This window comes from Semicossyphus pulcher, unplaced genomic scaffold (assembly GCF_022749685.1).
Source record: "Semicossyphus pulcher isolate SPU_LCO1_2020_fin unplaced genomic scaffold, fSemPul1.0.p SCAF_16, whole genome shotgun sequence".
Taxonomy (NCBI): domain Eukaryota; kingdom Metazoa; phylum Chordata; class Actinopteri; order Labriformes; family Labridae; genus Semicossyphus; species Semicossyphus pulcher.
The window spans coordinates 6,777,857-6,795,648 of NW_027211670.1; the positions used below are offsets into that span (position 1 = coordinate 6,777,857).

At 41.9% G+C, this 17,792-nt stretch overlaps 2 protein-coding genes across 2 annotated transcripts in view; one reads left to right on the plus strand and one right to left on the minus strand.

Annotated features, from left to right (window-relative positions):
- Nucleotides 1–2,739: 2,739 nt before the first annotated feature.
- LOC138593855 (zinc finger protein 300-like) lies at nt 2,740–6,032 on the minus strand. Its single transcript, XM_069664937.1, has 3 exons — nt 5,870–6,032; nt 4,086–4,501; nt 2,740–4,004 (listed from the first exon to the last, which is right to left on the minus strand). The coding sequence occupies exons 2-3, from the start codon at nt 4,270–4,272 to the stop codon at nt 2,863–2,865; spliced, it is 1,329 nt and encodes a 442-aa protein (XP_069521038.1). The 5' UTR covers nt 4,273–4,501; nt 5,870–6,032; the 3' UTR covers nt 2,740–2,862.
- Nucleotides 6,033–12,321: 6,289 nt separating this feature from the next.
- Nucleotides 12,322–17,792, plus strand: part of LOC138593135 (rho GTPase-activating protein 23-like) — an 85,574-nt gene continuing 80,103 nt past the window's right edge. The window contains exon 1 of the mRNA XM_069664000.1: nt 12,322–12,704. Coding sequence (XP_069520101.1) covers nt 12,696–12,704 — 9 coding nt within the window. The 5' untranslated portion in view covers nt 12,322–12,695. The remainder of the gene's footprint in view (nt 12,705–17,792) is intronic.

The window sequence follows — 17,792 nt, forward strand, 5'->3', positions numbered from 1 at the left end:
TGTGAATTACACTCTGGTTCCCCCTCCCCCCCTCTATGGTTTGTTCCTGTTGTGACGGGGCGAGGACGGTTTCAAATTCACTGTGAGCTGTCACTGTGGGTTTTTAGTTATTTTCCTGTTTATTTGCTTGTTGCAAATTGTGTTTTGCTCTTTTTCTTGCTGCAGTCAGTAAATCCACCAGTTCTTCTTACAGACTTCTTCCTCCTGAGTCATTCTTCCAACCAACATCTTTTTAATCCCCACCAGTGCCAAACAGCCACACTTCAATCTCTTTTCATATAGAATTAATATTAGTAATGCTACACAGAGTTCATGCTGGGTCCTGCAAGTTGCCCCCTTTTGCATTCACATTTATACCTTTTAAAATGTTCATTAAATATGTCTCTTTAAAACTGGAGACATGAGCAGCATTGGGAACAATCAATGTCTGTAACAACCTGAAGGTAATCCACCCAGAGGTTATCATTTATCAGACATTTCACTGTAAGCCAACAATGTCACCTTCATGGTGGTGCTGGAGATAAAGTCAAAGGATCAGCAAAATCCGGCCCTGTTTACATTTGCTATCATGTGTGCTGGGTGATCACAAGTGGACAGCTCTCACCACAGCTGTTCACACCTGGTATTAACAAGCCTCTCCAAATGTGTCTTCAGTGACCACATGTGATCAGATCTCAGTGTTTTATCAGTGAAACTTTATATTAAGGTCCTTGTAATAAGCGTTAGTTCATAGGTAATAAGACCCTTCTAAGTCCGTAGAGGATGCTTATTAACATTAAATATATGTTAATAGAACTATTTAAAGTGTAACTGCACCCCCAGGTCTCACCATAACTCCACCCACTGCACAATTTTGAAAAATGCTCAAAGTGGGCAAGGGGCTGAGAGGGGGCCGAGAGGGGGCCGAGAGGGGGGTCGGTGTGTCCGGCAGCTCAGTGACGTCCCCTCCCCTGGCCAGAGAAAAATGGAGAGCAACACAGAGTCACAGGGCACATATGCCACAGAGGGCTCTTGAGCTAACATTACCCAAATATAACTACAGGGTTTGAAAATCGATTTGAAAATGAGATGCACGCCAAACACAGCCTCCTAATGCATGTCTGTTAACAAGGCAAACAAAAACATAACTTACCTTTATCAGTAGAGCTCTGAAAGTGTAACGAGTCCACGACCGTCACCGAGTTTAAAGCCCCGGTGAGTCGGCACGCCGGTCTGTCACCAAGCACCAAACTGCAAGGAGGCAGCTTGTCTCCTCGGCCGACCACTGCTTCGCATTTATATCCATAACATTCCTTGTTTTGTGCAGCTGAATGTAGAAAAACGGACACTATCGTTTGGTTTGTCTCTTTGGTCACGGCAACCCCTCCCCTCGCCCCTGACGTAAGGGGTTCGCGGTTCTAGACCAGCAAAGAGTTGGGGCCCGCTCTGGCACCTGTTTTCCTGGCCGGGAGGTTCATTTTCAGTCGAAACACAAAAAACTGGTTCGCAATTGAGCAGCGGCCCGGAACCAGCCCTGAAACTGCCTTGGTGGAAAAGGGGTATATGTGATCACCACAAAGACCCAGCAGAACTTTTGCTCCATCGTCCTCAGCTCTTGCAATGTGTCTCTCTTTCAGAAGCTTCCTTCACTGCTGTAAAATAAAACAGGCATGCTTATACTGTACATGAACTTGAAATCAATATAAAGAGAGCGTTATTTGTGCCCTCTGGTGGATGAAAAGGTTGCAACAGGATCATTTGAGTTCATGTTCTGATAAATTGATCAAATTTCATGTGAATCCAAATAAACTACAAGTAGAAACATAAAACATTGTTGACTTTAATTTAGTTGATGTGGTTCAGGCATCGGATTAAGGTGCCTCCCTTTGGAGGTTTCCCAGGCACGTCCAACTGGGAGCAGACCCAGAACTCACTGGAGGGATTATGTATCCCATCTGGCCTGGGAACGCCTCTGGATTCCCCAGGAGGAGCTGGAAAACGTTGCTTGGGAGAGGGATGTCTGGGTCACCTTGCTTAGCTTGCTGCCATAGCGACCTGACCCCGGATAAGCGGAAGATAATGAATGGATGGATGGACTTTACCTTTAAATGTAAAAAAAATTCCCAGAGTGGCAGATATCAGTCACGGCCTCCATTAAACAGTAACTTCCTTTAAGGACACAGAGTGAGACAGAGGCTTGACACATTAATTGTAATATTTAATGTAGAAACAGGTACCTCTCACATCATTTTTCAAAAAAATATTACAAAAATTTAATGAAAAATGTTTTAAACTGATAAATAAACAGACAGACAATAGTGACCCGAGCAGCGGTGAAGTGCCCTGACGCTTACTTAACATGTTAAAGCAGCCACGATGAGAAATAAAGGTTTGGTTAAAAACAGATACAATACAGAGGTTTTTCTGCTTTGCAATATATTTATGACTCCAACCTGTTTAGGTACTGAATGTTGTCTAAATAACAGTAAGAGAGCTTTACATATATTAGATACAGCCTTGACTTGGTGATATTTTGAAATTTTGACCCTTGACCTTGGAAACATCACAATAATCCCAACAATTTTCCCTGGTAACCAAACTGAACTTTCTGATTATGGTTGCAGTAAGGCATGAGGTCTCGTGTAGGTTTACTCTTTCTTGGGCTTAGGTTATAAATATATACAACTCTTAGGTTGCAGTATTCCTAACATCTGCACTTGCCACACCGTCTTCGATAATAAATAACTTTGTTTTTTTTGTTTTTTTACCAAGAACAACTGGTTTTATGTTGCCTCCCTTTCCCCTTACGAGCTTAGACGTAACACGTTTAATTAAACTACATGAACAAAGAATAAGTTCTGATGTTTGGGACAAAGCTGGAAACTATGTGTGTCTCTGCATGTGAAATTCTAAAGAGGTTTTGTGGTCAAAGCTGCAGCTGCACTCTCGGCACTGATACGGTTTCTCTCCTGTGTGTTTCCTCATGTGAACCACCAGGTTTCCTTTCTGTGCGAAGGATTTGTGACACTCTGGGCACTGATACGGTCTCTCTCCTGTGTGAATCCTCGTGTGATTGACCAGATCTGACTTCTGACAGAAGTTCCTCCCACAGAACTGGCACTGATACGGTTTGTCCTCCGTGTGGATCTTTAAGTGTCGTATTAAAGTCTTAGTCAGGGAGAAACATTTGGTGCAACATGGACATTTGTAAGGTTTCTGCGCCGTTCCTGCTTCAAACTGAACAATGAGCTCAGAGGATTTTCCTGACACTTGTCTCTGCGGGATACTTTCCGTGTTAAAAAGTTTGGGCTCTGTCTCTCTTTGTTCACCTTGATTTAGTGAACGGAGCTGCAGATCATCTGCGGTGCTGTTTGATACTCCACAGTCTGTTTCAACTGGCTCAGTTTTAATATGATTAACTGGAGCTGCAGCTTTGTCGATGTCAGCAACTGTCTGGATTTGGTAAAGACACAGTGGCTGCAGAGACTCTTGATCAAACTCACTTTTATCATAGGGAGTGATATTTAGAGGAATCGTCTTAACACCAGATTCACTGAAACACTGATGTGGTTTCTCCTCTGCGTGTTTCCCTCTGTGAATGAGCAGACTGTCTCCCTGGCTTTGGTGTGTCCTTGTGTGAATAATGAATTCAGATTTGTTGCAGAAGCGGCGGGGACAGAACTGGCACTGGTACGACCAGGATTTGTCCTCCGGATGCTTTTTGAAGTGTTGCACCATCTTCTTTTTGGAGGGAAAACCACTGCAGCAAACAGGACATTTGAACAGTTTCTTCAAAGGCGAGTTTAGATCACTCTCCTGCTTCACATCAACATCTTCAACATCAATCAGCATCTCCTGATCGCTCTGACAATCATTTTCACTAGCAGGAGAACAGTCTGGATGAATGTTGTTGACGTTGGGACAGTCTTCTCTTGGCTCTGTGGTGTTTTCTGGTTCCCTGCACGTGCTGACATCCATGCTGGCGGGATGCAGCTTCACATCTGTGGCACACATCTGAAGAGACTCTGAAGCAAAGGAGAGGGCAACATTTATTTAACACACTTGAGTAAGTAAGACTGCTACTAGAAAATTTGCAACAAACTGACCTTCACTCTGTGATTTGGCGACATCCTGAAGTCTGCAGTGGCTGTCCACCGCCCACTTTGAACAGGACATTTCCTCTTCATACTCCATAATCGTTCTCTCTACGATCTTATAGATCTCCTGAGCGACTGCTGACAAACGCTCACTGACCAGAGTTCTCAGCAGCTCCATCTTTGCTGTCCTCAGCATGCTGAGGATTATCTCCACAGCTCAGAGTCAGAGGATGTGAATGTTCAAGAGGAAGACATGAGCCGTAGAGCCCTCTTGTCACCCCTGATACCTCCACAGTTCCTCTGAATCTTTCTGTGTCCTCAGAGCCCACCTCGCTCTGACCATGTCTGCAAACACAGCATCATGTTCGACTGGCAGGAGAGGACTTCTGATTCAGCCACAACAATCAGCAGAGTGAATGGGAGATCTGAAAAACATTTAACAGGGATATTACAGTGTGTTAATTGTATATAAAAAGAGGCACAGCAGGAAAGATTTAACCCTTTAGGTTAGGTAGAGCTATTAAGGTAAAGGTAAGCAGCAAAGGCAGATCTTTTTTGAACTTGAGATGCTCATACATGCTCTCATATCATCCCGCATTGACTACTGTAACATTCTCTTCACCTCACTCAGCATCTCCTCCCTCAATCACCTACAGTCAATACAGAATGCTGCAGCAAGACTTCTCACCAGTTCAAACAAATGGTCTCACATCACTCTCATAGTCAAATCTCTTCACTGGTTCTCCATTGCTTATAGGATCATGTTCAAAATTCTCACCCTCACTTATAGAGCCCTACATGGCCCCAGAATATTTGGCAGAACTCATCCACCCATACTCTTCAGCCCGTTCTCTAAGGTCCAACACACTTCACCTGCTGTCCGTTCCACGAACACACACCTTAAGACTCGTGGCGATTGTGCTTTTGAGGCCCTAGCACCAAGCCTCTGTAGAGCTCTGCCTATAGCTATATGATCTGCTGACTCTGTTGAGTCTTTCAGTTGGAAACATATCTGTTTGTACAGGCATTTTGGTAACTTTGTTTTTTCAACCAGTCTCCTTACAGTGAATGCTCCGTGTATTTTATAGTGTTTTTATACGTTGTTATTGCAGTGTCTGTCTTGAATGATTTTTAATGTGGCTCAGTGAGGCACCTTATTGCTTATGCTTTAATCTATGTACATATTGTATTTATTTGTGTGAAGCACTTTCTGACTTCTGTCTGAGCAAAGTGGTCTATAAATAAAATGTACTTACTTTTTTGAGTGTGGTGTGAGATAATTAAGTATCTGATTGACTGAATATTTATATATTGTTCTAAATGTGCTTTGCTCTTCTGCGATAGTTGCTTGAATATATTTTTTTATTCAAACTTAAAAGAAAAACGCATTCTGAAGACATAACAATTTTAGATGTTTTACAGGCTAAAAAATGAAGTATGTGGGTGTAGTGATAAAGACAACATTACTTAGACTGACCTAATGTGAGTTATAAAACGACAAACACCATGTGTTTTCATTTTGTTGTGTATTAAGCGCGAATCAAAAAAACAAGTAATTACAAGAACTTTGACCCTTAGAGAGGTTTGGGCTATTTATTGAACAACCGCTCTCACACCATATCTTACTATTTAGCTGTTCACACCATCTGTTAGCTCTTTACAGGTCGGAGATAAAGTTTCGTTAAGCAGCTCAGCTAACCTTACTTGAACAAATACAGAGCTGTTACCATTTCATCAACCATAATAACATAACCATAATTACCATAATAGGTCAATTAAAGTGCTTAGCCTACCCATTTAACAGTGTCGCTCTTGATTGTCAGAGTTAGCGTGTTAGCTAAGAAAGACTTGCTAGCTAAAAGCGGCTACTTCTTACAGCACGAGCTTGGTGGAAAACAAACTGTTAACTAGTAAACGAAAGCTTTGGGCTGTTATTTTCAGTTTACTAAGGTGCAGCCGGTCTGTCAGGTATAACAAGCTCCACAGCTAACAGGACAGCTCTCCGTTGTATCACGTCCAGGGTCCTGTTTACATTTCACAATGCTAAAAATACAGATGGTGTCCAGCGTCTTCTTCTACGTTTGCTAGTTATTGTAGCAATAACGTTACCGCCACCTACTGTTCAACTCCAGTATCACGTGTAGCGAATGCTACTGAAATAACCTGTTGGCCAAAACAAAAAATTTAAAGTGTGTAGTGCAATGTTTTTTTCTTAATTATTTCTAAGTAAAGGGTTTCGTCTTTAGTGCAATGTTTTTAAATGATCTTCGATAGGATTATTTACTTAAATTCCAAACCCATCTCGCATTTTGAAACATTTAAGACAAAATATAATTAAATTATATTATACAACATAAAATAACGCAGGCTCAAAAAATAAAACAAACAGACGGAAGAGCAAATATGTTTTAACTGAATTTATTATTATCATATGATTATGGGACTCTATCCCAATTTTTATGTTTATTTCATCTTTTTTCATTAAAGCCCTTATATATGTAACTTCATTTACTGTTAAAGAAAGCAGGGTGAGACTTTTTGTTAAAAACCACCACTTAAGCATATACAGGGCTAAATCAGCAAAGAGACAAGAGGTACGACTTCGTCCACAGGGGGCGCCAAACTCAACACAAACCAAAAAGTTCCTCACAGTAGCTTTAAGGACTTTGGGCTGTATGTGTTAAATGAAAGGTGTTATAGAAATATTGTATATTCCTATGATAATGATTATAATGATTAGATTTATAATTTTAGATGCCTAATAACAGAAACATTGATCCTTAACTAAGGGTATAACTTTACATGAACACTTTTTGTGAATCAGGGGACTGAAAAGTGATTAATAAGCCAACAATGTACCGGAAACAAGATACAGAAATAGTGTCTTATCATGTTCTCATCTTCAGTGTGAAGGTAAAATGCATGTGGCTCCAAATGTAGTTTAAAAAGTCTGTAGGTGCATGTACGTTTGTTGTCCAGCAGATGGCGCTGTTAACCTTTCATAGTTTCTGTCCTGAGGAACATTTTCACATCCTACCACACTGCACTGCTGAACTCACAGGTTGTTTAAATTCAGACTAATTAAAACGGGTAATGCAAACAGTTATAGATGTGTTCATGGCTCTAGTGTTCAGCACCAAAATAAACAGTAGAACCCATAAAATCAATAACTCTAATGGATGTTTACTCTCCAGGCCACGTGCCTGTATGCACTAAACTACTGTGCAGCAGTAAAAAGAGTGATTGTTCGAACAGAACAGTGTTGGCCTCTGTGGCGGGCCGGCCTGCCGTTCCTGTTGTTGTGGGGTGGGAGTTTCCAGCTATACAGCTCAGGGGAAGCACCACAGGATGTCCTTTTCCTCATTCCTCAAGGATAGAATGACTCTGTGTGTGTGTGTGTGTGTGTGTGTGTGTGTGTGTGTGTGTGTGTGTGTGTGTGTGTGTGTTATTGTGTTACTATTAAATAACAGACTGTTTCAAATGTGTTAATATTCTGTAACTTTGTCAGTTTATTTTGTTTTGCTGCAGCGACGCGTCAAATAGGCGTCAGATCATAGAACCACGACCTGAACCTATTTTAAAAAGTTAGATCGGGTCCTGTCCTGTCACTACCTTGTTTATTTTTTAACATTAAACTCTTAATGATACGATTGTTTTAAAGCTCATAAACGCCACAGTAGTTGTCAAAAGTCAATACAATCTTTTGACAAGATTTCGAAACTAGGATTCATTTGTTGTAGCAGCAGTTTAACATAAAAATGTAATATATTATCGACAATAAAGAGATCATGTTCCGTCGTATAAATGCTGTTTTAAAATTTCCCAATCCTTACCATGTAACATGTGGGAGCAAACAAGTCTTTTCTGGAGCAGAACAGTCAAAATAATCTGAAACAATATGCAATTAATCACAGACATAGTTAGATTAAGACAATACGCCCATCCATTTCCTTTACGTGTTCATAAACACAAATGTGATGTGACAAAAATCCAGGTATATAACAATAAAATAGGACAAGTACAAATATATACAGAAGCCCTAAGAGGACATCAGTGTTGGGCGTTACTTTGTAACGTGTTACTGTAGTCACATTGCTTTTGTCTGTAACGCAGTAATGTAACGCATTACTGTCTTACATTCAGTAATCACATTACCATTAATAATCAAACAATACTGTTGTAACTTGCTACATACGGTCTTCTCCCTTTCATGCACACTCATAGTGCAAGCGTGGTAGAGCAAAAGATAGAGCAAAATGGCAGCATGACCTACAACTTTTGAGGGATCATGGAGATATCAACATTACTTTGAGTTTGTTGCGCAAAAAGAAAATAACTGAAGGGTAAAGTGCAAACTGTGTCCAGGCCAGGAGCACCTATCCACTGCTGTGAACACAATATGGAATATAACCAAGCACCTGCAAAAACAACATGCGAACACAAAGCTGGTATCAAAAGAACCCCAGAAACCAGAGTGATGCTCAAGCTGAGTGTACGCCGACCGCAACCAAGCAGCCAAAGCTTGCTTTTCGACAACAGGTAACAAACACAGAGATTAACATGCTCGTAGCATCGTTTAGTAGAGGGAATGTTTCTACAGTAGAGTCACCGTCTTTCAGAAACATACTCAGCAAAATACAGACAGCTCCTTATTAGGGTGGGGATTTATGCTTATATGTGGGCATCTGTAAGATTTAACGTTATATTGTTAATTGGCGACAGTGCATCTCATTTAAGTTTCTATTCGTCACATGCAATCATTTGGGCGCGATCAGGGCGATGACTCTCTCATGTGACTCAATACAACGGCAACGCTATTATAGTGAAAAGTACAAAATAAGATCAAAACATTAACTCGTCTTTTAATCACTTTTTAAATGCAAAAATCTCACCACCACCCATGGGGCCGCTTCCATCAAAGGCCAGACAGTGTGATGGTGAAGTTCCTCTGCATCATCCTGGACATTAAACAGAGCTATGATGGCTCACAGGCATCCATAAACACTGCTAATATATTCTCTGCTACCCCTAAACTCTATCAGTCAAACCTTGCCTCCTATAGTGTACTTATTATTATACAGCACCACCGGTGATTTCAGCATGCTCACTATTATCAAAAGATACAAGCTCCTGAAAATCATTAACGTTCCTTCTAGAACAATCTACACTCCTAACCTGCCAGCCCACATTGACATTGCCACCACTTGCAGAGCATTGAGCTCACGACCCATGCAATCCCCTCTTCTCTCTCCTCCCCTCTGGCTGCAGATTCAAACAAATTATCTGCAAAAAAAAGTACAATTTGGGAGGATTTAGTGCCGAAAGCCATAACGGCCCTCATAAGCCTGGGCAAGTTGTAAATAACAGTGTTATTGTTGTGTTGTTGTCTGTAAATGCCCTGCTTTGAATGTTTCTCTGTGTATAGAGACTGTGACAAGAAATCTACTCAAAGTAGATCTGAATGTGAATCTTTGTGCTCCACCATTCACACTATGTAGGAAGCAGACATAGCATCCTTGTTTCAAAAGGCATGCCACTGCAGAAGAGCCCTTAAACCATTCTGTCTAATGTCCAGCAGGGGGCGACTCCACTCGTCGCAAAAAGAAGACTAAGGGCCTGATTCACTAAAGGATTGCGCAGCTTTTGCGCTCGCTAAACGTGTGCAAATGACACAAAAAGCCTCCGCCTCATTCTCGAAGCACACACAGAGGGTTGAATGCACCCAAAGTGCGCTGCAGAGCAAACAGCGTCTCTTAGCTCTGGTGCCGTTTGCACGTATTTAAATGAGTCATTATGCAGACATTCGGGGCAAATTTGGCCCCTTTCTATGCAAATGAGACTCGTGGCAAAACCTAATCCACGAACTCGGCGCTAACAGCACCGCGCAGTTAGAGTGAAAATATTACCGTCTGCAGAGAGCTGGTGGGAACTGCAGCGCAGTGTTATAAGGGCTGTCACGCTCTGAGTCTCCAGTGATCGTAACGACAATTCCACCTTTTGTGAGATCAAAAAATGTATTTGTCTGCTAATTTAAAACAGTCTGCTATATTTTGTCATTATAATTATAATAGGGAGACCATTCAGTCCGGGGCTGTGCGAGGCTCAACCCCGGCCAACCGGCACACTTTGGAGCCTTTATGCATGACAGGGATTATTAAATGGACGAGCAAACTGCACAAATCGGTGAATCTTTATGGGCGTGTTTGCGCTTGAATGTCATCAGTGCAGTTTGCTTTGTGAATCAGGGCTTGAGATGGAGCAGATAACGGGGGCAAATGATGCGCAATTTATGGAGCTACCAGCAGCCGCAATTCATTCTTAGTGAAATCCACCCTAACTGTATAAAACCATTGACTGTATAAAAAGATGGACAGCATGACAGCTCCCTAAACCCTCTCTATCGCCCCCTGCTGACTGGCCGCAGTATAGCTCATAAAGCCCCTTCTCCATGTTAACAGATGATCAAACTCCAACGTCTAAGTGTTCATTTTTCTGACAAGTTTACTTTTAATTAGCTATTTGATGAAATAAAAAGGGGGTGTGACCTCATGATTGACAGCTCTGTTGACAAACCGGACTCCTGCAGCGTTCTGTTCCCGAGTATCAGAGTGGAGGAGGAACGGCGAGAGGAGACGTAACTAACGTCATTGAACTTTCCATAAGCGTGAATATCTGCTTCAGACCGACACAAGAAGCTGTTCTGCTGTTAAATACGGCGACGTGCCGGATCCTTTTTTTGGGAAAGTTAAAGGTGTGTTTTGGGTAGAGGAAGGGGCGGGACATCGTTACCGATCCGGATCTCTAGCTCCAAAAAACGTCACCAGTGCAAGATGTCAGCGCTCGATCTTGAGGGTATTTAAGCTTTACTTTTTTTGTTTTGGGCCTTTGCCTTTATTGTACAGGACAGCGGATAGAGACAGAAATCAGGTAGGACAAAGCGGGGATGACATGCAGCGAAGGGCAGAGGGTCGGGGTTTAGCCTTTTGTACAATTTTGTGCAATGAGATTAGATGGAGACATGTCGTCCTTCTTTATATACAGTCATTATGTAAAACAGAACACAAACTCATTACTTGATATTACCTCAGTAAACATTACCCTAATGATATTATGGTCTCAATTACTTGTTTCTTTTTGTATTCATATATGTTTAGCATTAAGTAGCAGGTATGCTGTGCTTACCATACCTGGCTTGTTAGCCTGTTCAGTGTTTATCAAACATCTATTTAATCGTCGGCCTGTAAATAGGAGTCAGAAGAGAGATTACAGCAAACTGTAGTGATGAAGAGACCGGTTATTTAAAGTTTCCCGTCACAGGTTATTCACCCGCCCTTCTTTAACCAGGTGAGCGAGCAGCGAGTCTGCTACTTCTTTAGTCTGATTGATAAACACCTGCAGTCAGTCACCGTCACAATTTCACTCTGTGGGAAACACAAAGTCAAACTAGCTCATTCACGAATGAACGGACGTGACGTTTGCCAACCCCTCGCTCCTCTGCAGCACCACTCTGTCGTCCAAATATGGTCACTTGGCTCAAGAAAACAAAAATGGCATTGGCAGTGGGTATATTTCGGCTTCATTTGGCTACGTCCATTATTTATACAGTCTATGGGTCACACATCGGCTCGCCCCACGACTTCTTGCGGACATTTTACTCGGAGGCTGGCAGGAAAAAGTCTGCATAAAGTCGGGGTGAAAAATTTTGGCCGTTTGCGTTCACACATGCAGCTCACACAGATGATGTCAGGAAATGTTCAGGAGTTACAGTGCATGTGTGAAAGGGGCTTATAGTGTTCTTTTACATGCAACATGTTAGGTTGAATTATAACAAAAATATAAATCAGTGCAGCTTCAAATTTATCGTTTTGGGTCCACAAATTTCCCAGAAAAAAACTCCTCAGGAGAGGACCTGCAGTTTATGACAGCAAATTCCTCTTCATCTGTCTGTGGCCACTTTAAGCCCTGCTCCATTGATAGTTTAGCAACAGTAGCCATCAATGGAAGTGTATGAAGCTCATAGTAAAGCAGTATGAAGGAATGAGTGCGACAGCTGCTGGGGGAATCCTACTACACCATCAGGTCACATGGTACACACACACACACACACACACACACACTCTATCCCTCTGATTCCTCCCCCCTCCCCTCCCCTGTCTCTCACTAATACTGTGTACAGTGAGGGAGGGAAAAAGCAGGAGGGTTTTAGAGGAAGGTGGAGGAGGGGGAGCAGCTGAGAGGAGAGCAAGCGAGAGCAGGAGGAAAAGGAGAGGCAGAGAGTGGTGTGAGCCCAGATTACAACCGCCGAGACACTGAAGCAGCGGAGGCAGACGCGTGGAGGACAGGAATAAAGGGAAACAAGCTCCTCTGACATATTCAGAGGAGGAGAGGGAGGTTGTGTTCATAAAGAGAAGAAAAAGAAAGAGGAGGAGTACGGTATTTCACAGAGCGAGCACTTCAGAGGACGGTGCTGTCACAGAAGAGGAGGAGGAGGAGGAGGTGGTGTGTGTGAAGTGAACTCCCGCTCATGAGCAAAACCCAAACATCATCCTCTGAGAACCAACCCGAGGTTTCACAAGCCATGCTGAGGACCAGGAGTCAGCCCAAGTCCTGCTGAAGACCATGGCCCAGGTGAGGAGACGCTCTCACACACACACACACACACACACACACACACACACACACACAGCACGCACATGTGCATGGGTGTTCTTGAACATGCTCGAGTAAACTTGCATATTACTGTAATAGGGGTATTTGAAATGCTCCAGCAGATGCATTTGACTTTTCAAAACATCGCGTGTCCTCTCTTTGTCTGCTTTGTTGCCTCACACTTTATGAAGCACGCAGGAGTTATTGTGGTGTGTGATGAAGGTGGAGACACTCAAGTCCTTTGAGTAAGTTTACTTTTGAAATCTCTGCAGCTCTTATTCTGAAAAACCTGAAGTACAGCAACAGAAGAAAGCAAAGATTTACACACGTCAGACTTGTTTTGTTGCTGCCTTAATGTCTGTACGACCACATCATGATCATGTAAGAGTGATGTGCTGGAAACATAATTTAGGCCTGCAGCCATCCAGGGTGAAAGACAAGTATATAAATTTCGTAGGGTTACATCACGGCTCAGGAATTATGTAACATGATGTACATGGATGCAAGGCTGGATTACCAATTTGGTAAAAAAGGCAACTTCCCAGAGGATGAAGGACCCTCAGGGGCATCGAACCCCCGGGCTGTCTGTGTCGTAATTACTTTGATTAATAATAATTGCGCGGCGAAAGCACAACAAATGAAAAGAGCCTAAAAGTTTTACTGAAACGTGAATTCTCACTTTTTTTGTTGAAGGAAATGTGATGTTTCTACGGCAGCCCGAAGCGGCCATGCATCCATACATTTTATTTACTCTGTTTTCGTTATCAGGAAATATCAACACTGCCCCACCGTAAAGTCAGATGATCAGAACTTGTGTCCCCAGAGCTGCAAAAGCACAGAACAAAAACAAACAGGCTTAACTTACCTCATTAGTGTGGGCAATGGCAGCATATCACAGTGACCAGCCTGTTGTTCTGTTTTCTAGATCGACTGAAAAGTGTCCCATTATCACGAGAAAACCAGCTTTGTTATCTCGAGGTAACGAGACAGAATAAGCTGTCGTTGTTACAGGAAAATGGAGTAAACAAAACTTATGGATGCATGTCCACTGAGGGCTTCTGTATGTTGCAGCTGTTGTGCATATTTTATACATTTTTTAAAATAAGATTCCTTTTTTCATATTTTTGGCAGCAATTTTTCACCTGATGTCACACAGGGACATGCTGGGAAGCTCAGCTGCTGTTGAATGCTAACTGTTAGCTAATGGGTTATCAAATTGTTTATCTTTAAAAATGGTCCCTTCATGTTTTTACTATCCGTCGTCTTTGCCATTGCTGTTCAATCTGGTAGTGGTGAAATTATAATGATTTGTCACATTTCCTATATTAATATGACTTTAACCTTGAAAACAGCTGTATGATTTTGTAGCATCTTTTAGCTTCCTGAACTGAGTGTGACGTCGGAGGAAATGACCTCCGTGTGAATGCACAGTGAACACCAACCAGGATTTCAGCGCTGGAATTTGGTTGGAAACAGGGTGAAATCTGGTCTGAACGTCTAAGACCTCATGTCAACCATTTTAAAAATACGGTTAGATGAAATCCCGTCTAAGCAAAAGTTGTTATTTCAAAGCAATCTATTTTTAATACAAAAATCATAAACACAGCGCTTTACGGGCTGTGTTTATGACCTTAATAGCAGCTCTCGTGAGATCGAACTCCACTTGTGTTTGCAGTCATGTTTACATTGGTGACCGTGATGCACTGCTCACTTACACAACCATTTTAGCCGTTAAATGTATGAAATGTGCCCTAAATGATTGTGAGTGTGTGATGAATCTTGGTAAAGTCTGGTCTAAACATAAATGACAAAACTTTCACTTTTGAACCAAACGTCTTTTCAAGGGAAAATGCTCACTGGAAATGGTGAATAGGGGTGCTTTAGCTTATTCATGCCCCAGGGAACCCACGGGGTGACTCCAGACCTGCTTGCTCCTTAACTTCTCCTTGCAATTTTCAGCTGCTGAGACAACTTTTTGGCACAATATTTATTGTTGAGTTCTTAAGGAGCACTAATTGCATGTTGATTATGGACAGATTGCATTGTGCACAACAGGTTTGAAATGTTTGTAACAGGAACTAAAATGTTACTTCAGCCTCACACTTCCTGCGTTTCCACTTTGGTCCAAAGACACACAAAGATTAGTTAAATTAGTTTGCTGATGCAACGATCATGTTTTATAAAGTGACACCTTATCATTTCAAGATTTTGAAATAAGGCTAATTTTTTTGATAGGACAGCTGAAGAGAGATAGGAAATGTGGGGAGTAGTGGGGGGTGACATGTACCAAATGATCGGCAGATCGGGAGTTAAATATGCGATCAGTGCGTCGACAATCTCGGATCCCGTCGGCTATTAGTCTGACAACGATAAAGCCTCTGGGGCCAACGGTGAACATGCCGAGCATGTAGCAGCAGCTAGCGATAAACTTCCAGTCAACGCTTTCTTTTCCGTGTGCTGCATTGTTTACAGACAAATAAACCGTTTTTCTTGTGATCGACTTTAATTAACGGCTTAAGATTGCTGAAATTTCAACATCATGATGCAGATTAGTAACAAGTCAAAAGCTTTGTCAGGTCCGTCCTCAAGAGGAGAAAACTTTTAAAATGCTCGTTTGTTGAACGGAAGTCGGATCGATCTGATGCATTCGAGGAAGTCGGGAAATCTGACGTTGAACGGCTTTCGTGACACAGCGTCAAGCGAATTCATTTCAAGTTGAATTTTAGATCTAGAACAGATTGTTAGCTGTTAGCATGCAGATGTCTGTTTATAGAGATTAATAAGAAGCTAAATCGTTGGGATGGCATTACGGCACATTTAGTTCCGCCTGCTTTTGCTCTCCACACGGACTGTTATTCCTGCATACGCCACAGCCTGCTGATACGTGATTGGTCAACATTACTTAGACCAGAAACGTAGTACAAACAATAACCAGAACAGACTTGTTGTCCCGGGAATCCATGTCCCTGTAAATAGAGATTAGTGCGTGGAGGACTGTGGCCTCTAAATATGGGGTGCCTGCTCAACCAACTGAGCTAAACCATCTATCAAGTATCTCTCATATGCTGCCTTATGTATGTAAATGAGCAGTAAACAAACATACTGGTTTGTAGTTGCTGATTTTTGTTTTTAAAGATAAGATAAAACTTTATTAATCCCGAAGGAAAACAATTGTATAAATAAAACAGTAGCAGAAATAAAATTTTAAGTTGTGCAAGCTTGTCCCTGTAACTTTTTTAGACCGTTGTCCCTGCAGTGGAAGCACAAAGGTTCCTCGTCCCTCAGGAAAGTTCTTGTGTTGGAAATGCAGTTTATTGTGTCTCAGATGGTGACAATGGGGCACTTTGGCTGTAGCCTTTGCTTAGTTTTGACATAAGGGTCTTTGTGAGTAAAAGCACACAAAAGACTTTGGATTTAAAATATAAAAGAGCCTCTAGGACAGATAAACACTTATTAGGAAGAGGATAAAATGTCTTATTGTGGCTTTCAGGGGAAGTGCAGTGTACCAAGTGAAATGAAGAGTGGAGTATTTTGGGCTTGTCTCTATGAGGGAGAGGGCATCTCTCCGAGAGAAAGGAAGGCTGTGTATTTTTAGCCAAGTGATGCAGCTTATTCTGTGTGTGTTATTTATGCATGTGTGTAAGGCTGTGACCGAGTGTACAGTCTTTCATAGATGGTGACAGACAGACAGTAAGAATAAGAAAGCATTGGGGGTCTTTATGGAGTGTGAATATAGAGTGCAGTGTTTCCTTTAAGGCGGGCAGTGAGTGTGTGTGAGGGTGGAACGACTCATTCTGCCCGGCAGGATAATGGAGAAACTTTGTAGTCGCTGTGAAAGGTGCATTGTGTTTTTGGAAGTTGTGTGTGTGTGTGTGTGTGTGTGTGTGTGTGTGTGTGTGTGTGTGTGTGTGTGTGTGTGTGTGTGCGTGTGTGTGTGTGTGTGTGTTAACGTCAGGATATCCTGCTCTTGCTGGTGTGGACAGACAAACACATTTACTGGAACAAATAGGAGACAAACTGAAGAACTTTCCAACAATATGTGAAACAAAACGGATCACTACATCAGACTGGACTCATGTGTAACAATTATTTAAGTGTTTTATTACAGTGTGTGACTTATATAAGGCACTTTTTGGATGATTAAATATTCATAACAGAGGGAGACTTTTACCGGAACTGAAACTTTAATGACATACAACGTCCTGAGTTGTACAATACGAGGAGAAGTTGTATAACAGGATTAATATATATATATATCATAATATATATCATGTCTGTGTTGAGGGGAACTCCAATCAAAGTGTGGTTACACGTGTTGTCGATCACTAACCAGGAAGCACACACGCTAACATGAATGCACACCTTTTTTTAATAATGACTTTCAGTTCAGTTAGAGAGATGTGTTGGGATAGAGACCTTGGTGGAGCGTTGACGGTGGAGAGGTGGAGGAGGGGTGAAGCACACAGTCTGCAAAGACAGCAGAGACACATCCTTCCTCTCTCCCTGTAATCCTTGGGGGAAAATATGCCTGATCAAAGTGTATCCTTTAAAGGTGTTTGTTTTGTCACTGACAGGCTCCGATTGTTATTCCAAGTGTCGGAGAGAAACAGAGAAAAAGCCTTTCTATCCCTTTCTTCGGGGCCACCAGACTTCATTGACAAAACAGTCATTTTAACTCACAGAAGTTGTCTGTCTACCGAGCCATTATCCATTAGTTTTATTGTGTTAATGTTGACTTTGGGGTTTTAATTAGTAAGTTAAGAGCCAACACAATGATAAACACATACAATAACATGAAGTAGAGGAAGAAGTGGACTGGAAACTCCAAGAGTTCCAAGAGTTAAAATGACCACTTTTGTCAATGGAGTCTGGTGGCTTCAAAGAGAGTGGCACAACCTCTTTTTCTGGTTTCATATAAGTATCTTTTCTTCTAACATAGAGGTCTATCTTTGTAGGGCTCCTTTACGTAATGTTGTCAGACACTTACAACAACAATCTGAGCCTATCAGTAGCAAAAAACAGGCGCTTTTAGTTGATGTAATTTAATTGGCCGTACTTGCCCCGAAG